The sequence below is a fragment of the Haliotis rubra genome, unplaced genomic scaffold, assembly GCF_003918875.1.
Source record: "Haliotis rubra isolate DU_JTF1 unplaced genomic scaffold, ASM391887v1 Scf26, whole genome shotgun sequence".
NCBI classification, from domain to species: domain Eukaryota; kingdom Metazoa; phylum Mollusca; class Gastropoda; order Lepetellida; family Haliotidae; genus Haliotis; species Haliotis rubra.
This window is the reverse complement of record NW_025766669.1, coordinates 611,911-634,205: the sequence shown is the minus strand read 5'-3', so window position 1 is coordinate 634,205 and position 22,295 is coordinate 611,911. Positions and strand designations below refer to the sequence as shown.

The following is a 22,295-nucleotide window of genomic DNA, read 5'->3' as shown; positions in this document are numbered from 1 at the left end:
ATTGCAGTAATAGATAGTGCTGGTATCGGCATACAACCTGCGATACTTTACATCACGATACTAAAATTTTAGTCACAATGATATATTGCCAAAGTATTGTGTACTGAAGCTGCGATATGATACAAATCCGATTTAAGGGTGGTGATACGATACGTATAACGATACTAAAATCTTTAATTCTAACACCAACTATAAAAACACCCGGAGATCAACACAAAACCATTTTTAAGTATTTCGTCAAATTCTCGCCAGCATTTTTCAATGTTCATTCGGAAACAAGATAATTATGTTTGTACACAGACTTTGTAAATGTTAATAACATGCGAGAGCTATGTCTGATACAGTTCTTGACGGATGAAGTTCCGAGAAAACGTTTACTGTGAAAGGAATATATGTATGTACATATTTTAATCATCAAATAGAAGTCTTCTTTCTTGACAGATATCGCGATTTGGCAATATTCCATGCTAAACATCGATGTATCGTGGCCCATTTGAAGTATCGTATCGGGTTAATATGACCATGTAAAACTCTGTATCGATTCACTGTATCGGCGGCCCATGGATCGATGCATCGATGTGTATCGATGAATCGTCACATCACTAGTAATAGATTAACCCAAAACAGTTTGGAAGTGAAACACGAACATCCTACCTCTTTCTAAAAAGGGATGCCAGAAGATTTTAGGATTTTCCATGTTGTTCAACCCAGTGAATTTCATATTTGACAAATAGTGAAGTCGGCGCTGAAATGCTCTAAAAATAATCAAACGTATCCGGGATAATTTTTGGGGTAGAAATCTGATGTTAAGGATGCATTATACGATTTTTCACGGATCTCTGCAGCGTAATGTCTGCCAGATACCCATGAGCACACAACCTTCGGCTATCACAATATATCAACGTCTGAAACAACTTTAAACATGAAGGTAGGATTAGTGTACAGTTTCATCCGTAAGCCGTACAAATTGAACTGCAGTTTGCTGCAGGACCGCTCATACCTTCTAGTATCGGAGGCCATGACACCACCTCAAGTGCCTCAACAGCGTCACAGCAAACACTGTTTATTATTGTGCACTTCCAGAAAAGATTCACTAAATAGTCTGTCAAGATTCTGTTGCATAACCTTCTGAACTTCCTTTGTAGGCAAGTTAAATTTACAGCTGGCAAATTGGTCTGGTGTAACTCTAAACTGTTGATTGTGAGGGAGACCAAAAAACACCCCGAACGGGCCAAGGAGCACTTCACTCCATTGCATTGCTGATAAGATAATGGGGAAAGGATTTCAAACAAGCATTTCATTCTCATAAAAGGGCCATCAATCCAGATATTTCGCAGAACCACTTCATTAACGACTCTATATGGGTCCGCCTGAGAATGTGTTTCGCTATATGATCTGATAGACACTGTACACATAGTCCACACCAAGACAGTATGTATTTTATGAAACCTTAGCGTAATATAATCTAGATTATTAAAAACAGCCAGCAATATTCCACACTGAATCAGCCTCAGTACCAACAAAAAGAGAAGAATTGAATTGTGCAATTTGAAATTTTATGGTGATCTCTGGTGATATGGGGTTTGATGGTTGTATTTTCAGGGGATCTTACACGGCTGTACATGGTCACCTTAGCTGATATTAGAGATTGGTTGTGTTACAGGGGGGATCTAACTGGGCAGTACATTGTCACCTTAGCTGATATTAGAGACTGGTTGTGTTACTGATATTAGGATTGGTTGTGGATCTAACTGGGCAGTACATGGTCACCTTAGCTGATATTAGAGATTGGTTGTGTTACTGGGGGGATCTAACTGGGCAGTACATGGTCACCTTAGCTGATATTAGAGATTGGTTGTGTTACTGGGGGGATCTAACAGGGCAGTACATGGTCACCTTAGCTGATATTAGAGATTGGTTGTGTTACTGGGGGGATCTAACAGGGCAGTACATGGTCACCTTAGCTGATATTAGAGATTGGTTGTGTTACTGGGGGATCTAACAGGGCAGTACATGGTCACCTTAGCTGATATTAGAGATTGGTTGTGTTACTGGGGGATCTAACAGGGCATGGTACATGGTCACCTTAGCTGATATTAGAGATTGGTTGTGTTACTGGGGGGATCTAACAGGGCAGTACATGGTCACCTTAGCTGATATTAGAGATTGGTTGTGTTACTGGGGATCTAACAGGGATCTACTGGGGATCTAACAGGGCAGTACATGGTCACCTTAGCTGATATTAGAGATTGGTTGTGTGGGAGGATTAGGGCAGTACATGGTCACCTTAGCTGATATTAGGGATTGGTTGTGTTACTGGGGGGATCTAACAGGGCAGTACATGGTCACCTTAGCTGATATTAGAGATTGGTTGTGTTACTGGGGGGATCTAACAGGGCAGTACATGGTCACCTTAGCTGATATTAGAGATTGGTTGTGTTACTGGGTGGATCTAACAGGGCAGTACATGGTCACCTTAGCTGATATTACTGTTACTGGGGGATCTCAGGGCAGTACATGGTCACCTTAGGGCAGTACATGGTCACCTTAGCTGATATTAGAGACTGGTTGTGTTACTGGGGGGATCTAACAGGGCAGTACATGGTCACCTTAGCTGATATTAGAGATTGGTTGTGTTACTGGGGGATCTAACAAGTCTGAACTCAGTAGTCTACAGTTACATATATACAGTATTAAAAACATCTAACAGGGCTGCTCAAGCTTCTGTCTTTGTGTGATGAGATACTGCATTGGTTCAACCATCACTGCTGGTGTGTGGTCTTGTGGTCAAGGAGAGTCCTTGGATGGGTGACCATGTTGGGCAGCTTGACTCCTTAGAGTTTCTAGGACTTCAGTCCTGCCCCACAACGAAACACATGTGGACTCACCTTAGGCAAGTGAGTTTGTTCAAAATTGCCTCTGTTCATCCAGCATAAAATGGGTACCCGGTGGTATGATTATTAATTTTGTAGTGAATCACAGGCAGCCTGAGTTATACGGAGTAATAATGTTCATCATATTGTACGCATTTGGAGCATGTCACCATGGCGTGGAGTTCAGCACAATATTAGTGGACATATTATTGTTATCAATCAAAAATATACGAAAATACAATAGACAACTATGTTTATCTGAAGGCTGGAAGACGATTAAAATCAATATCATTTTGTTTTATTTTCAAAGAAATGATAAAAATGTTTCCACCAGTCTTTGTTTTATCCCAAAATGTCCACCATCTGGCAGAAGTACCATCTATCAACAACCTGGTATGACACCACCATTCCACTCTCTGGGTAGACCCTGTCTACTTGACCACAGAGGCCATCATGAAATTCAGGAAGTGAATGGGGCTGAACGCCTACACTTCACAAGGACAGATGGCAGATATTAATTTCCCGTTTCCATGAATATATGTAACACCTGTCACAGGAATCAAACACCAACATTCAGGATGTCACGATACAACTATCTTCAAAATTGTATGAATTATAAATTACACATGAATAAATGGGTAAATATGCAAAATGATACTGGATTAAAATATGAATTGATACAGGTAAGTGTGCTTCATGTATTGTATGGAATATTAGTGATGCATCAATGAATTGGAGAGAAGTAAAACCCTAACGACCATGCTAAAACATGTCCTCTTCAAAAACATCTGACTCAAATTTGATTTTCAAAGCCTCATATATTGTTAAGAATAATATTGATGCATCAATGAATTGGAGAAGTAAAACCCTAACGAACATTCTGAAACATGTCCTCTTCAAAACACCTCTGCTTCAAATCAGATTTTTCATAATTTCAAACGCACAAAACACATTTCAGATAAAAAACATATCCCAAAAATGCTGACATGTGAAAGACTAGGATCACCTTTCATCTGTGAAGTGGCTATTGTGATGTGGTCCCACAGGAGGTTTGACATTTGCATCCTAGAACCTGTCTTCCATGCCTGTCTCATATGTTGACCGACCATATTACAAACTAATAACTAGTTCACAGATGAAAACCTCCAGTATAATCTTCCACTAAACTGGCCTGCCATAGCTGTTTACACAAGTACTTAACATGAAACACATCAGAAGGACTGGAAACAGTTTCTGAAAATTACTCTTTTTTTTCGATGAATGTGATACAGTTCATGTTCAGATGTCAAACACTACCCACGATTATAATGTTTCTGTTCACATAAATACCTAATATTATTAGCATCATGTATATATTACACGGGCAATGTTGTTTCTCATGCTCTCCTAACTCTTCTGTCCCACAAAAACAGACCCAGGGCACCATGAAATACCTGTAGATATTGCGGACAGGATTAAACATTCTAAACATTATGACAATATTTTATACATATTTCTTTCAGCCATGGAGATTCTGGGTCAGATTAGGTCCCTTCCAGCCTCTGCGCTATTCTCCATTTGTCGTTTGAAGCCTCACTTGTGATCATATTCTCGTTACATCACTGTGGTCTGTAAATAATCGAGTCTGGACCAACCAATCCAGTGATTGACATCACAACATCAATCAATGGAGGTGACATATATAGACTGCATAAACCAAGTCAGTGAGTGAGTAAGTATGGTTTTACGCTGCATTTATCAATATTTCAGCAATATCACGGTGGGACACAAGAAATGTGTCCATTGCATCCATGTGGGGAATCAAACCCCGGGCCTTCACCATGACGAGCCAACACTTTAACCACTAGGCTACCCCACCACCCCATACCAAGTCAGTGGGCCAGACAATCTGATCATGTCAGTCTCCTCCAACAATTGGGATGATGAAGACCAATTCTAAACCAATGCCGACAACATGGATCATATACATATTTGGCCCTACAAAATGGTAAAATATCTACAAACAACAGGCTGATAAATTTCACTTGCTTCAAATTTATACCATGTATAAAACCCATCAAAAGTTTAGACTCACTAGTGCAAATGTAGCCACATACTTCAGTCAACCTTTCTAAACTAGATTTTGCAAGATATTCCATACTGTTTAAAGGTACTGTTTACACATGAACTGATGTATTGTAAAACAAATTCGCAACATTGAAAAGATTATTGTCATGAGTTCAATAAATGATCAAGTGAGTGAGTGAGTGAGTGAACATCAATTCTGTGGGTATATTGATTTTGTACATGACATGCAGGGGGGAGGGGTACTTACTTTGTACATATTTGTATTAATTTTTTTTCCATTTATTTTTTTATATTATTTTAACTTTTTTTTGGGGGGGTGGGGGTTGGGGGGGAGAGAGATTCACATTATACATGCCTCTCCACAAAATCATCATCACCCCCTAGCCATAAATTATGAATGGTCCCTTATGTAAAGTACTGTTGTCGATCATTAGAAAATAGTATGGTGCAAGCAATTGTTGTGCAGTATGTTGTTTACAGCAGCCTGCAGTGGGTGCAGTGGAGACATCTGATAGAAGTACATCACACCTGTTCTTAAGGCTGTTTACACTGGCTGTCTATGATGACTGGAATTTGATACAAGATTCTTTCCACAACACAGCAACTGAAGCACAGAACAGTGATCAATCACCTCAAGTTAGAAGACTTAGAAACATCAAAAGTTGCTACAGAAATTATTTGGCTACACACACATTCGGCCTCCACGATATGGACATATCTAACATGGTTGATCAAACAATCTCTATCTTGGACAACATTCACAGCTGCTCCCGAAAACTCATCCAATTCAAGCTTCACTATGTTTAACTCTCTTACTACTTATGTTTTCATGAGCGAGCGAGCAAGTAAGCGAGTTTAGTTTTACGCCGCTTTTAACAATATTCCAGCAATATCACGGCAGGGGGGACACCAGAAATGGGCATCACATTGTACCCATGTTGGGAATCAAACCCGGGTCTTCAGGGTCTTTAACCACTAGCCTACAAACCGCCCCTATGTTTTCATGAAGTGTTATGAGCATGCACATTCATGATCAGTGATTATTGGTGTAACAATACATTACAAGTTATACTGACGTAACAATTTGAATAGAAATAGAAACAGAAACTCTTCAAGAACCATTTTATGCAGATACTGTGGTACTTCCTGGTTGGTTATAAATAGCAGACTCTTTCCAGTTACAGGTATACAGTTCTCTTCCGCAAAAACACAGGTAAACAGTCGCAGATTTAAAAAACAAATGATTCAGTGATGATTCACCTGCAGAAAGGCAGGGAATATGAACTTCTGAAATAAAAGTACCATATCAGGATACAGATGGTATCGCAACCTTATTACCAGGATATGTATTGTATTATGACCTGATTGTATCATTACACCTCTAGCATTCACAGGCAGATATGGTGTAATTATATGTTGATTATATGTAATCAGAACAGAACGAGGAAGTAATAGTATGTCGCCATTTTCTCACAGATGCAGAGGCCCAGATAAGCTGCGTATCTGGGTAAAATATGCATATAAAATTTCCAATTACGCATTGAAAAATAATTGTTGCGTACCAATTACGCACTTAAAATGTTAGATACGCAAAAAGTTTAAAACAAATGCGTACGGAATATATTTATAAAAATCACTTGCGTAATGAAAAAGACATCGATTGCTATCAAGTTGTACTGTTAGTATAGGACAAGAGTTGTACTGTCAGTGTAGGATGAGTGATTTTTTATGAAATCATTTCCATTATATTTAAGTTGGTTTTGATTAGGTATGACATAAGGCAGAACATACCTGCTTAGTAAACTTACTCAGTCACATAATACTTAGGTGAGTAAAATGACTGAAATACGCACATATTTGAAAGCAGTGGGTAACTGAAAATGAAATACCCACTCAACATTCATAATACCCACTCCAAAAAAATACAGTGGGTACAGTACCCACATGAGCTAAATCTTATCTGGAGCTCTGCAGATGTTTCTGTTCATGGAGTGTGTTGTTATTCAAGTGTTTCAGGCTATGTATCATATTGCATCTCTATCTACCTCTAACATTGATGAATGGTTTAGTTTAAAGGCAGATTCCTACTGATCTGAATCAGAAAGGACAAAACAGCCAAAGGGAAGTAACTCTTCAAACTCAATAATATTACCACTGCCAGATTTATGTCCCTGTAAACAGCCAACAGACATTCCATGCAAGTTTAATCGTGTTTAGTCTACACCAATGTTCCAAGGGTAATGAACTTTCATGTCATACCTCGTATAAACACTCACCACAAGTATATGAGTCAGAATTTTCTGATTCCAAATTCAACCTGAGTAAGAGACAGTGTTATTCTGATAAACTGACTGGGATATGGGTAGAGAGTGGACATTTCTGCTGTAGTCAGCACTATTTGAACCCAAACACTAAAGGTAGCATCAAAGATCAGGGTGTCCTGACATTGCAGGGTTGACTGGCTACCCTACAGTGGGTCTCAACTGTGGGATGTCTCAAGGGGGTAACTGAAGGTAGCATCAGTTCCAGAGATCAGGGTGTCCTGACATAGCAGGGTTGACTGGCTACCCTACAGTGGGTCTCAACTGTGGGACCTCTCAAGGGGGTAACTGAAGGTAGCATCAGTTCCAGTGATCAGGGTGTCCTGACATAGCAGGGTTGACTGGCTACCCTACAGTGAGTCTCAACTGTGGGACCCCTCAAGGGGGTAACTGAAGGTAGCATCAGTTCCAGTGATCAGGGTGTCCTGACATAGCAGGGTTGACTGGCTACCCACCCTACAGTGAGTCTCAACTGTGGGACCTCTCAAGGGGGTAGCTTGGGGCAGCACCAAAATTCAACAAACATGTTACAGTTTTTAACCATTAGGAAACAGCAAATACAAGAAATGTCCACAACAGAGCGATCAAAAAGATACCACTACCACATTCTGGGCATTGCACACATTGACTGTACATTCCTACACTCACTATCCAATAATTACATTTGTAATAGTAATACACAATATTGGTTGCTTGTTGTTTAACCCCGCACTCAGCAATCTTCTGCCTGTGACAGCGGTCTGATGGGCATCATGAACACTGATCTACGTAACTGACATGTAATACGTGATGTATCAACAGAATCAGGCAACATGACCACCCGATCCTGTTAGTCGCCTCTGACAACTAGCATGGAATCCTGAAGATCAATTTTAACCCAGATCTTCATAGGTTTGTAATACAGAAGAAGCACAAGCCTAAAGTGTTGCCTTGGGCCAAATAATAAAAATGTTGTGGTTCCGATTACACCTCTTTAAAATTTAGGGTAGCTAGATAGGAATTCTCTTTTTTTTACATCTTTTTTTAGAAGTATGAACTAATAACACATTGATCAATGTGTAATTGTTTATTCAATCAAGTTTGCGGCCATCATGTTGACTTTCTCTATCAGAATGACCAATATCTGTTGGTGCTGGGAAAAAACAATGGTATCTGAAAGCTTATTTTATTCATACCTCTTAAAAAAACTAGGGTCGGCACCAGAATTCAAGGGTCGGTCGGGTAACCGGAACCACAACATGTTTTTTTTAGGCCTTATTGCCACACAAACCAACATTGCCACCTCAATGACTTCAGGTTTTATTTGTTTGTCCATTGTTTTACCTGTTTAATGCCACACTCTCCTCACTATACTACTCAAGACAAGTAGAAGATGAGGTGAGGTGAAATTGGGTTTAACGTCGTGCTTGAGAATATTTCGCTCATATTACGACGTGCATGCGTGTGTATGTGTAGGTGCGGCTGCTTGTACTAGCCCAGACTGAAGTTGGTTTTATAGTGCTAGCCCACTGAGATACCATGCCGCAGCGAAGCATGAATACCCCACTCAGACACATTATACTGACACTGAGCCGACCAGTCCTTGTTGTACCCATTAATGCCGGGCGCCAGGCAGGGACCAACAAGTACCATATTGTAACGTCTTTTGGTATGACGCGGTCGGGGATCAAACCCGCGACCTTTCCGCTCTCCGGGCGGACACTCTAACCACTACACCACGGAGGCGGTCAGAAGTAGAAGAACACTCAATGGCCATGATAGATTAATTATTAGTCAAATAAATGGAAAACAGGTGTTCTGTTGTGAGTTTTGCATATAAAATTAGCCAGTAAAATAACGGAGCCTGGACCAGTCCATCCAGTGACAGATTGGGTACGATGACTCACAATCAACCAAATCACCAAGCCTGACACCCTGCTAGGTGTGCGTTCATTCGTGAGTTTATTTTTATGCCGCTTTTAGCAATATTCCAGCAATATCATGGCACAGGACACCAGAAATAGACTTCACATATTGTACCCATGTGGGGAATCAAACCCAGGTCTTCAGCGTGACAAGCAGATGCTTTAACCACTAGGTTACCTCATTGCCCCTGCTGCTAGGCATCAAGTCTAACCCTGAATCACTATGAGGTCCACAGAGACAAATTCTTCTTTGAAACAGTTTTCATACCATTTCTTACTCTGAATGGAAGAGTCTGACAATCTTTTTTCTAGCATGCCCAGCAAACATGTAAACAATGTATTTTGGCATAAAAACACAGTACATTTCTGGAATGAGCACTGTCCAGAAGCATTTCAATATTTTAAAACCCAGTGCCCTGTCCCCCTTATTCCCCTCCCCGTCAATATTGTTATATCGTAATTTGGTTTGATACCAATATGCGCTTTGAATGGTGCCAATATTGACCTACCTGAACGAGGCCACACAGTCGTAGGTGCCTTGGTACATAAGCTGGGGATGGAGCGCCTTGCTCTCAACAGCCTTGACCTCTCCCACCTTGTCAAGTGCTCCACGTACACTTTCCCAGTAGCCCTCGCAGCGTGGTTGTACCTGGATGTCACTGATGCTGCACCCAGACAGGAACTGCTGGATACAGGCATGGAGGTTGATGCCGTCACGCTTGATGCCTGGGATACAGACAATTGTCCTCTTTGAACATTATTGTCAAAGTTAGCTTAAATAGTACTTTGATCATTCTCTTTAATTTGGTATGAACCCATGAAGATTTGGGTTAGAATTGGTCTTCAGCAACCCATGCTTGTCATGAGAGGTGAGGTGAGGTGAAATTGGGTTTAACATCGTGCTTGAGAATACTTTGCTCATATGATGACGTGCATGCGTGTGTATGTGTATGTGCGGCGACTTGTACTAGCCCAGACTGAAGCTGGTTATAAAGTGCTAGCCCACTGAGATACCATGCCTCAGTGAAGCATGAATACCCCACTCAGACACATTATACTGACTCCGAGCCCACCAGTCCTTGTTGTAACCATTATTGCCGAGAGCCAGACAGGGACCAACAAGTACCATATTTTAACATCTTTTGGTATGACGCGGCCGGGGATCGAATCCGCGACCTTCCGCTCTCTGGGCGGACGCTCTAACCACTACACCACGGAGGCGGTCCTTGTCATGAGAGGTGACTAACAGGATTGAAGGGTCAGGTTTGGTGACTTTGTTGACATCGTATCCCAATTAGGAAGATTGATGCACATGCTGTTGATCACTTGATTGTCTGGTCCAGACTCGATTACAGTGAGACCTCGGATATCCGGACACATTCGTTTTTAGGTAAATCGATCGGATAATTGAATATCCGGATATCTGGATGTTTGGTTTTCATACAGCTCAAGGAAAATCAAAAACGTTTATGATCATCAAGCGTTTATTGTACATGTATAGACATTCAAAAACAGCATCACAACATAACAATCATACCTTTACAATTATTCAGTTTTGAAAAAGTCTTTCATTGAGGACTGCTTACACTGGGTGCCGCTCCTTTGCAACACGACGGACAACATTTTGTCCAGGTTTTCACGGTCGCCATTGTTCTCAAAGTAGCTGAGTAGGCCTAATATTTATTTGCGTCAGCAAACGAGCAGGGTAGTGGGGATGCCTGATCCTCCGTATCACCGCCACTTTCTTCTTCGGTATCTTCTTTATTGGTGACCATGTCCATGATTGAAGCATCTGTCAGTGCCTCGCCAATCTCAAGCTCGATGTCAATATCAACATACTCCTCGGCAGTGGGCGTGGCTTCTGTGATGTCTGTATTGCTGGCATCGGCAAATTTTCTGAGTTGGTCGGCCAGCTCAGAAAGCACCATGTCGTCGTCTGTGTCTTCCTCTGTATGTTGAGGCAGGATATCAACGTGGCGGAAGCAGTTGGCTATCGTCGAAGGTTTCACTGCATCCCAGGCTTGTTTGACCATCCTCAGTGATTGTCGCAGGTTCACTACCGGGGCCTCATTATTATCCACACAGTTGAGGAGATGTCGGACGAGGTGTTTATTGTAATGGGCCTTGAAAGTGCGAATAATTCCGCCATCCATGGGCTGAATGTGGGCCGTAGTGCCCGGGGCTAGGAAGTGTACCGTGACATTTGATAATTTCACATTAGCACAGTTGTGACTAGCGGCATTGTCTAAAAGCAGTATGACACGCCTACCACGTGACCTCATCTGTCTATCAAAGTAGATCAGCCAATCGCTGAACAGGTCAGATGTCATCCAGGCTTTTGTGTTAAATCGGCAGCGAGCATACACTTCGGGGTTGAAATCTCTTCCGAAGCAACGTGGTCATCTTGATTTGCCAATAACAAACGGTTTTATTTTAACAGACCCAGTTGCATTAGCACACAACGCTACAGTTATTCTTTCTTTGGATCTTTTCGTTCCTGCAACTGGTTTCGAAGCCAAAGTATAATTTGGACCCAACTTGAAGAAGAGACCAGTCTCATCTAAGTTAAAAATATCATCATGGTCAAAAGTGTCCAAAACTTTCTTCAGGTCCACTCTCCCTTTCACAACTGCATCTTTATCAGCACTAGCAGCCTCGCCTTGATAGATCTTTTTTGAAATGTGATAACGTGACTTGAAGCGTGAAAGCCATCCCCGAGAATATGCGAAGTCCACAACATTTAACTTTTCCCCGATTTCTCTTGCCTTTTCTGTCAGCATTTGATCATTTACCGGCACATTTCGACTTGCAACATCGCTGAGCCACAGATAAACAGCTTCTTCAAATTTCTGATGTTTGGCATTTCTTGATCGGGACAGGTCCGAAGAATCGTCTGGTGTGCCAAGCCATTTATCTTTTTGCTTCATTATGTCGCCGATCGTCGACTTTCCAATCACATGTCCAAATACTGGTCCAAAATGTTTGCTTATGTTATCTAAGCTTACTTTGGGATTTTGTTCTTTGTAAAGACATATCTCTTTCTTTTCCTTGGCTGTCACTGTGTAGCGCTTGCATTTAGTAGGTTGACTAGCGATTTGGTGATCAATTGAAAGACCAACTGACTTGAATATCGACACACTGCACTTTTATTGATTTGACTGAATAAACAACTTAACAGTTAGAACTCAATGGTTAACTCAGTGTCAGCTAGGCCTTCTAATCACCACCAATACCTTGATCCGGATTAGCAGACCATGTCTCATGTCAAAACACGTGGGACTCTGGCGCTTCCCTTCACACGGTTAGCGGTGGATCAAAGCTTCGTGCGGATAGGTGAGTCAATTTTGTGTTGATTTAGCCGGTTTGTTTGTAAAATGTACCGTCCGGAAACTGAAACCGAATATCCATTATAGACAGTCACTTTTATAACGTAAGAGATTGTTTTTTTCTAAAAATTGACCGGAAGGTGAGGTTTCCGGAAATCTGGGGCCCGGGTATCCGAGGTCTCACTGTATTTACAGACTGCTGCCATATCGCTAGAATATAGCTGAGTGCTGCATAAACAACAAACAAATAAATAATATAGGATATGATATTACTTTGTTATTTAACACCCCACTTAGCAATATTACAGCCATATGACAGTTGTCTGGTAACCACAGAGTCTGGGCCAGAAAATACAGACATTGAGATCATGAGCATAAATGTTTGCAACTGGGAACTGATGACATGCATCAGTTTACATGATGATCAACCAAGTCAGCAACCTCCTTATCCTGTTAGCTGCCTAGAATGACAATCAAGGGCTATAATTCACTTAGGAGATAAACATCATGTGTTGACCAATTTCCGGGTGTTATTGAGTATTTGAAGCACGGGAATACATTTGGAACCGACGGCGTCAATGGTCTTCAATGGTGCCAACATTGAAATTTGGAAAGTCCAAATTTTTAGGTGCTGTTGAAGACATCTTGAAAATGGTGGAAGCAAAAAAAGTACTGATTATTTGTATGTATTAATACGCAGTGAAAAGTTTTGCAACTACCGGGAATCGAATACCATTTGATCACGTTTTTAAACCAATCAGATTAAAGAACACAGTGACTTTTGGTTTACAATTCATTATATGACTACTAAATTTCCTCTCATCTGATTGGTTGAATTGATACTTAGGTGACTTGAGTTGACACAACCTCACATGAAAATGATATAACATCTGCACACCCCACTCAGCTAAAAATAGAAAGGGAACCCATAATGTAAACTCCTCATTCCACATGTCTGATACTATTCTACCTGTACTAACAATTCTGCCACTGACAAAGCTATCATTTGATTGAGCAGTCTAGATCTGTGTTCCTACCTTCCTGCTTCTGGTAGAATTCTTCTTTGCCAAGTTCTGCTATAGAAGTCTCTCGCCATCGCTGTAGAAAGAAACGAGCCATGTCCGACTGTGTTTTATTCAATACAGTACTGACTGTTGGGAGGGTTTTCAGACTCATCTGTTCAACTTGAGTTCCAAAGTCAGAAGACTCATCACTGATCATGTCAGTCTTGACATCAAGGGGATAGTTCAGCACGAACTCAAACAACGGTGATACCTGTTCATCTAATTCACTGCTGCTTTGTGTCTTTCTTTTCCTGGAAGCCGTCTTCTCTTCAGACAAGCTTTTCTTTACCGTTGTTTTGGCTGTATTGGTTGATTTTGCCCCCGTTTTCTTGTTTCTACTTGATGAAGAAATGATGGATTCATCAAGTAAGTCAGCTTCATCCGCCCAATCACCTGTCTGTGTTCTAGCTTGCTCTATAATTGTACTAATCCCATCTTTTACAGATTTCTTCTTCTTTGTTTTCCTTTTCTTTGGTTCCAAGTCCTTTGCTTTGAGCAAAGGTCCAAACAGCAATTCATTTTCACGCTTCAAGTTTATGAGTTTCCTGATATCACTCTTTGAGGACTTCAACCGCCGCACAAGACTAACCATTCTTGATACATCCAAAGATCTAGCATGTTTCCAACAAAGTGTAGGTCCAATCACCTTTAACATTCTGCTTCTGCAACAAAAAATGTTCATTAAAAATATATGATACATGTCATACATGTGGTCTCACCTTAGGCAAGTGAGTTTGTTCAAAATTGCCTCAGTTCCCCTAGCAGAAAATGGGTACCCGGTGGGCCAAGTCATGTGACCTTCTAACGCCTAACAGGCAGCTTGGGTTACCAAAGGTAATAATGTGGGGGCATAGTGGGTGAGCTGTGTAAGGCCCCAGGCTAGTGATCCAGCGAGCTTGAGGTGCCGGGATCAAGCCCACTTGTGACCGGGTGTAAAAACCTTGAGTCAACTTTGTGTGCCAACTCTTTCAGTGTTCAGCACACAATAACTCTGTGCGCCTAGTGGCTGCAAGAGTTGTATGATCCCCAAGGAGTTGAGATTGAGATTGACATGCAACGATCGAGGGGAAAAAATAACAGCACCTTGAGCATGTACTAGTTGCGTGGATATGTGCGCTATATAAATATCCTATAATAATAATGTGCTGTGCTCTGATTGTTAGTGCTATGAGCATACCTAGTGTCGAGTTTGGCGCTATATAAATGGACACATTATTTATATTCATTTCATTCACATACTGTAGGTAATGAGGCCAGTTTATAAGGTATATTTGCATTCCTCTACACTAACTGACTTTTGTTTGTGTTTGACGGTAATCAGCTGCTAATAGTGCAATATTTTGAAAGTTTATTCCCTCAACAGGAATTCGTAGCTATTTACAATTTAAGAAATTGTCATCAAGGTTGCTTATGAGGCAAATTTTCTGGACTTAATAATTTTACATGCACTGACTGAAATTCACAAAATGCATCTAGCAAAGTGCACTTCTCGTTGTACTGAATGTACAATAAAAAACATGCAGTCACTTTAAGACCTGTGGTGACATAAGAACTGCTTATTCGAGAATGTACCGGATCTAAGACAGGTGCTTTCAGTTTCAGGCCCTTTTATCAGCTGTTTATTCTCGCCTACGAGCACAATATTATTGTTCTGATAATGATGGCAGTCCGAACAATTCAAACTAAGCATTTGGGGCTAAGACATTTTCGTATTGTAAACGTTTGACGATATGTATTCTGGCGTTAAACATAGTTTAAATAACTTCAACACATAATCCGTCTCGCACCTTATTCTTTCGCGCTGTGTGCCTACATGCAAGCTGAGCTGTGTCTTTATTTTCGTATTCCATGAATAACTAAACTTTTGTGCGATTTACAAATATATTAGAACGATACAAATATATATAATTATTTGTAATGTTACATGAAATGTTCCCAGTCATAAACAACCATAATCTTTGGCTCTGTCCGAAAATATTCATTTTCGCATGGGCGGCTGTAACAAAACGTTCAAAATGGCGTCGAGTAAGAAGAAGAAAATTGTGTCGAAAGATGAACTTCGCCGTTTGATGAAACAAAAGCAGACATCATTAAAGTCATCGAATAGAATTGAACATGCCCATGCAAAGTAGTGTATTTTTGCATTTTGAATTAGTTAGCCCTTGTCAAAGTGAATGAGATAGAAGAATACGATGTGTAGATGAGAAGAGATCTTAACATGAGGTATCAGAAAGTGACTGGAATCATAGTAACTAGACTCCATAGTGTAATGTCCATCCTGCGTTTAGAAGTTGTAATTAGCCTGGACCCTTGTGCTAAACCATATAGCTTGTAATTACAGTTATCTCCTTTTCTTGATTGGCCTTGTTAAAACTGGAGGTATCCTCGCGTTATGGGTTTTCGAATGTTGAAGAAAATCAGGGGAGCCAAAATCAGTTTTTTTCAGGATTATCACATGAACAATTGTAAAACGTGTCACTAAATTATTGAAGACAACTCCATCTTTAGCACAAGTGATCGTCCAAGTATTTGCAATGTCTGCATGTGTGACGTGACAAGCTATGTTATGGAGAATAACGCTGCAGTTGGAAAATACATGATGTCCGAAAAATATGTAATCTGACAATGCGTGCCAACAAATTTGTTCAGGTGAGGTGATATGGGCTGCCATCATGGTTCCATTCAAATAACATCCTGAAGATTAGACTTGTTAAAATACACTTTTCTATATGTATCATTGATTTAATTGCATATCCGCTTTACCCAGATATGACAATATATACACTAGATATGGCAGAATCCATGGAATATATTTTATACTGGTATATTTGATTATTTTCAGATACAACAGTCTGAACCAGCTTGTGTGCGCTGTATGTAACACAACGATAAAGTCAGACTTGTTATGGGCAGCACATATACAGAGCAGGCTTCATAAAGAGGTACCAGAACATATGACAGTGATCATCTCATAAAGTCATATACCATGAAATACCTTTGTCATTCTCAGGGGCAGTGGGGTAGCCTAATGGTTAAAGCGTCCACGTGTCACGCTGAAGACATGGGTTCGATTACCCACATGGGTACAATGTGTGAAGTCCATTTCTGGCGTCCCCCCTGCCGTGATATTGCTGGAATATTGCAAAAGCAGCATAATAGCTCACTCACTCACTCACTTGTCATATTCATATTTTTAAACACTTTGTCCTTATAAACCAATATTCAGCGAATCTCTACAGGCCTACATTCATCTGTTCAAGGTAAAATGATAAGTAAAATTCTGCATCGTGTTCATACATGCAAATGTATCAGAAACTAAAAAATTAACCAGCATATTAGTGTGCAACATGTATGTAAATTTAAAAGAAACCTATAGACTGGATGTTTTACTGTTATCAATTACAATTGCCTCTTAAAGTCAGTGAACAGTAATTTTGTAGGTTAGAATTTATAGACGAGTTACTTTATCCAGTAATGGATACTTGACTCCTGTTCAAGGGATTTGTGCATCAGTAAACAGAAATTTTAAAACAAATTATTTGACATAGAATATTGACTTAAGCTCTAAAGGTGCTTGATTTTGAACTAAGTGTCTGGGTTAGTCCCTTTGATTACATGTACATATGTCCATGATATCACAAGAGAAGCATGTAAACAGAGTGAGTTAGTTGGGTTTAAGGTCCTATAAACAGTATTCCAGTTATATTATGTCCTGTTAGTATAATGTGCCTGATAGGAAACAAGGGGATACATGTCTCACACAGTTACCACTTAGGTGAAGAACATGACCGTAGGTTTAAGGACAGACCTGGAAGCATAATTTTAACCCACAATTGCAGGTTTCTAGCATGGCCAAGGTCAGAGACAACTGGGTCATCTGTGCCCCCAGACTACACAGAATTCGGTGGAGGCTGTTTAAGTATTCGAGATTTGTTGGTCCCCTATTGTACACATATGCACTGTATTACTGATTGTTTTGACAGTATGTCGCTGCCAAGTCGGTTGTGGGGCCAGCAGTTCCTGCTTCTGTCAAGAGATCAGTTTCACAGTCGGATTCTGGGGCATCTCACAGCAAGAAGTTGAAAAGTAAGATTTTGAAGCATATTTTTCTGTGCAGTAACTTTATGATTTGTTTGTACAGCAGACATAACAATGAAGTTATATATTTCTACAAGATGGTTCTTTATTCACATAATCTTGGTAATTGTGCATGCTGTAAGGTAAGCATGTTAAAAAAAGGAAATTTATAATGGAATTTTTATTATTTATTGCAACTTGTTCATGAACAAGAAGGCATATGTAATGTCAAGGTATCATGTACATATGTTGCTGATGTTAACATCCCACTAAAATATATTTTATGTAATGTCCACATTCGTGATGTAAGGCCATGGATTTGTTTTATGTGATATGAATAGGATGTAACATTGTGCAAAAGATACTGTAATGTACATAAACTTTATTTTCTCAGGTCAAAATGGATCATCAGTAAAACAGTCAGGGTAAGCAGTGTGACATTTGTGTTCTTTCCCAGGACATTACTGCTGGTTAGATATACATGTATATTATCACAAGTGCAGTTTTATTTTATGATTTGCATTTAGAAGGTTCTGAAGATACACAACAACAAATAATTTCCAGCACTTTTGAGGGTAAATAATGTAACTACTGCCTTATTATTAATATTAAAATTTAAATTACATTGCATATTTCCTCTAGTAAGCGCCAGGGCGCTTATTGTTTCAACAGACTTCCAGATCTGGCGCTTATTAAAGGCCAAACGCTTATAGGAGACTCAGTGCTTATTGCACTTACTGAGTGTGATAAATTATTAGTGGGCGTTACAACAAAGTTAGCGATCAGGACTAAAGGGACCATTCCTTAATAAATCCATTTTTGAATCAAGGGAAAATACATTTATAAAAAATGTAACCGGCTCTGATTAGAGGCCCTGTGCTTATTTCTTAAACCGCCACTTTACCTCTGGTGCTTATTAGAGGCCTGGTGTTTATCAGAGAACCGGCACTTATTAGAGGAAATATGGTATTCATTATTTATTTGCACCCTAATTTCATTTTCAGTGATCTGAAATCAGGCTAGTTGAATTGTATAAACTGTAGTGTATTGTTGGTTTCATCTGTATTGTCAGATCTTGTTTTTGACATTTTGGTCAAGAATGCAAAGGGTGTCTATCTTTTTCCAGTCTTCCTGCTGATTTCTTTGACAAGTCATCCTCTAAAAGTCAGCAACAAAGCAACTCGTTGCTGGCAGATTATGGATCCTCATCCGAGGAAGACAGTGATGGTGCTGATGAAGGTGCAGGGAAATCAGGCTCTGCCAGACCAGGGTCAGGTGTCCTACCACCAGGTCAGTGAGTCAGGGGAACTTGGCTGTAACAATGCACCTTGTCAAAAAATTTGTTTGTTGTTTAATGCCAGTACTCTGTAAACAATGGTGTCTGGACCAGACAATCCAGTGATCAACAGCATCAATCTGCGTAAATTGGGTAAATGATGACATGTTAACCAAGTCAGCGAGCCTGACCACCCGATCCCTTTAGTTGCCTTTTATCTCCTTATCACAAGATGATATGTGTAAAATTATTGTTAAGTTAACCAAACATTTGTATACATTTTGAATGCAAATGAAAGTAAGTGCAAAGTCCATAACATCTGCTAAGCTGGACATGTTTTCATTATGGTGTACTGGTGTGGTCATATAGCTAACAATATCTTGTTGCCAACACTGTTTCAGATTTCTTTGATAAGGGCCCCAAGCCATCAGGAGATGATGTGGAAGAAAAACCCAAAACAATGGCAGACATTTTACCTGAAGGGTTTTTTGATGACCCAAAGATGGATGCCAAGGTAGGTCGACAGAGATGTCAGGTTGCACCTGTCTTGCACAGACTCCTCATGACAACTGATGCTCAGCAGGCTGACTGTCAGCTCGCATCAGCTTTAGTTGAAGTGTATGATTTAATCCCTTTTAAATTTATGTATCTGTATCAGTGTGGTGAGATGGCTTTCTGTTTTGAAGTTCAAGAAGCCTTTGATGGTGGAATTGCAAAATAGGTCCTTATTGATAATATTGATTGTCCAGCTGCTGTTTGTTATACCTGACTCAGCATCTCTGTGTGTGTTGCCAGGTGAGGAAGGTGGAGTACAAGGACAAGATGGAGGAAGAGTGGGAACAGTTCCAGAGAGCCATGAAAGAAGAATCTCACGTACGTATATATGTGCTCCTTAGTAACAGCAGTTTATGAAAAAGTTTGTTCCCAGTTCGATCCCTGAAAACATATTTAACTTCTTATGTATCATTTGAATATGTGCCCCTTTGCCAATAAAGATGCGGGATGTTTTTTAATTCAAATGTGTCATAGGTAATTGTTTTTAGTGAGGCCAAAATGAAGCCTAGCTGCATCCAGTCTGTTGTAAATAATGTGCAGAGTTGTGTCCCTTGGCTACTTGTCCCATGAAGTTTGCTGATCTGTCAGCACCCATTCGTATGACATGCACCACTTACATGGATATCACAAAGTTTTGTCCTCAATTATCAAAGAAATGTTAAGTTTCTCTTGGTCATTGTGGAGAATGTTTGAACACCATCTCTCTGATGCTTTGTGTGGCAGCAACCTGTTTTGTCTGATCCAAGCTCATAGAAATATGATGACAACAGTATAAATCCTGAAGGCCTTTTTATTCACTTGTTTTTTTACATGGATCTTAATGTATTGCTAGTTATATTTCGTCCTTTGAACATTATGAGATGTTTGTTTTCAGTGTTGAAACAGTTCATTGAAATTCAGCAATCTCCATTAAATGTTGAACTCTGACAGTTGTGATGTTGCAGCTGTACGATGTTGTGTGTGTTGTTACAGGTGTCAGAGAACATTATAGAGGAAGATGACCAGCAGGCCAATATAGAGAGGAACATAGATGAAATAGATGACCAAATGTAAGTTCAGATTCAGAGACAGCAGTTGTATGAGACAGGGTGTGGGCCCTTTTTTGCCTACTGAAAATGTCATAAAGAACAGTTTGGAATGTTTCCAAATTTGAATTGAGAACTTTTTCAAATTATTTTCAAAACAGTCTGGAATGGAAGTCACCAGTTTGAAGCTACTGTCATAAAGCTCTAGAAGGCTGCTTTCCAATTGGCTAATCTTGTCATTTCATTGATCGATCAAAGTTTACAAGAAGTCGTTGTGATGTGACCCATAATTGGAGGTCTGCAGATCTGTATTTTGGGGTGGCTTAAACTACTATCTGATTTTAATGAGATTTGTGCATGTGCATTCCTATTCATAGTTTGAGTGGCATTTTAGAAGCTGGGAAGTACAATATAGACAAACTTTATGGATAACAACTGCTCTATTTCATGAGTGTGACGTTCCCCTGCTTGACAACGGTACAAGAATATCTGTATCAAAACGTTGCACTAATGATATAAAGAAGTTGTTATCCCTAAAGTTTGTCTATATTCCATTCCTATTCATTTATCAAAACACGAGTCAATATTTGTTTGGTAAAGTGAGAAGAATATACACATGGATGTGATAATTCCCCACCATGACAGTAACAAAGTGCATTCTGAACTACATATGTACATGAACCAAATTTACTTGCAAGTCCAGTTGTCTTGAATACCCTGTTGTGCAGGTGTGACCATACACATGATTCATGTCATCTTTGCTGCAGCAATCGCTGGAAGGAGATTGAGGACCTCCATGACAAGAAGGCAGAGGTGATAGGGAAGGTGGGGGATCGGGAGACGCAGAGTGACAGTGAAGGGGAGGTGGACGAGGCAGAACTAGAGGAACTCTTTGACTGGAGAGCCAAGAAAACATGGAAGTGATCCTGTGTAGTGATTGAGATACTGTCTACATGGAAACGACCCTGTGTAGTGACTGGGATACTGTCTACATGGAAACGAGCCTGTGTAGTGACTGGGATACTGTCTACAAATGTGGGCCTTTGCATCTCGGGGTGGTGGGACTGAGAGACTCCTGTCTTCACAAATGGAGAATAGAGAAGAGTGTGAACCAGTTTTGTATGAGAGGGGATGTATGACATAGGATTGTCCGGTTTGTTTATGAAACATTCCTTGGTAATACTTAAAAGATGTACATGGTATGAATAGTATGTTCGTGCAAGAGTTATTCCCCTTGTTGCGCTAGAACTCAGAATTGTTAATTTCCAAGGGTCTCTGTGGAAATGGATGTAAGCTGATGGACAGAGGTTTTACACCAAGCATGTTCCTTACTTAAACTTTACAACAAGTGCTTTTTATCACATGTACACTGATGAACCAGTATTTGGCTGGTTGCAGCACAGAGGCATAATGAGTCGAGGACCCTGTTAAATTTTTCTCAAATACCTCAGGGCTCAGTAGTTGGATGGATGCATGTGTAACAATGAAGAGTTCAAAGACTATCTGACAGATTTCTGTGAAAGAATTGTACAGATGTTTATACATAAGATATTTGTTAAATATATTATTGATATACTGTTTGTCTTGTTTTTATCTGCAACACCAGTTTTAGGTAAGCACATCGCTGCCTGTTATGTCTCATGAGCTAGGATGTGTCTAGTAGCTGCAAGAACTTGAATCTGCTATACATTTTGCCTCATCACCCTTTCTTGCTAGTCTTGTTTCCAAGCTTGACGTTGTGGGATAACGGGATAACTGGCCCAATCATTATTATGTGCCTGGTGCATCTAAGTCATTTTTCAGTTCA

General features: G+C 40.1%; 2 protein-coding genes across 2 annotated transcripts in view; one reads left to right on the top strand and one right to left on the bottom strand.

Moving 5' to 3' along the window:
- The window catches only part of LOC124280032 (mitochondrial genome maintenance exonuclease 1-like), a 72,723-nt gene extending 57,354 nt beyond the window's left edge, over positions 1–15,369 (bottom strand). Inside the window, exons 1-3 of the mRNA XM_046715911.1 lie at positions 15,343–15,369; positions 13,529–14,217; positions 9,675–9,891 (exon numbers count right to left, since the gene is read on the bottom strand). Of these exons, the coding sequence (XP_046571867.1) occupies positions 9,675–9,891; positions 13,529–14,210 (899 nt within the window). The 5' untranslated portion in view covers positions 14,211–14,217; positions 15,343–15,369. The remainder of the gene's footprint in view (positions 1–9,674; positions 9,892–13,528; positions 14,218–15,342) is intronic.
- Positions 15,370–15,566: 197 nt separating this feature from the next.
- LOC124280033 (zinc finger protein 830-like) lies at positions 15,567–22,064 on the top strand. The gene is made up of 9 exons (XM_046715912.1): positions 15,567–15,683; positions 16,398–16,497; positions 17,539–17,641; positions 18,027–18,057; positions 18,759–18,922; positions 19,310–19,422; positions 19,704–19,781; positions 20,436–20,512; positions 21,256–22,064. The coding sequence occupies exons 1-9, from the start codon at positions 15,571–15,573 to the stop codon at positions 21,410–21,412; spliced, it is 936 nt and encodes a 311-aa protein (XP_046571868.1). The 5' UTR covers positions 15,567–15,570; the 3' UTR covers positions 21,413–22,064.
- The last annotated feature ends 231 nt before the right edge of the window (positions 22,065–22,295 follow it).

What these genes read in the sequence shown, in the direction of transcription:
- LOC124280033 (XM_046715912.1), top strand. Translation starts at nt 15,571, where the DNA reads ATGGCGTCGAGTAAGAAGAAGAAAATTGTGTCGAAAGATGAACTTCGC. An exon ending in ATTGAACATGCCCATGCAAA is followed by an intron (nt 15,684 to 16,397) that starts GTAGTGTATTTT and finishes GATTATTTTCAG; the next exon opens with ATACAACAGTCTGAACCAGC. An exon ending in GATGAAATAGATGACCAAAT is followed by an intron (nt 20,513 to 21,255) that starts GTAAGTTCAGAT and finishes TCTTTGCTGCAG; the next exon opens with CAATCGCTGGAAGGAGATTG.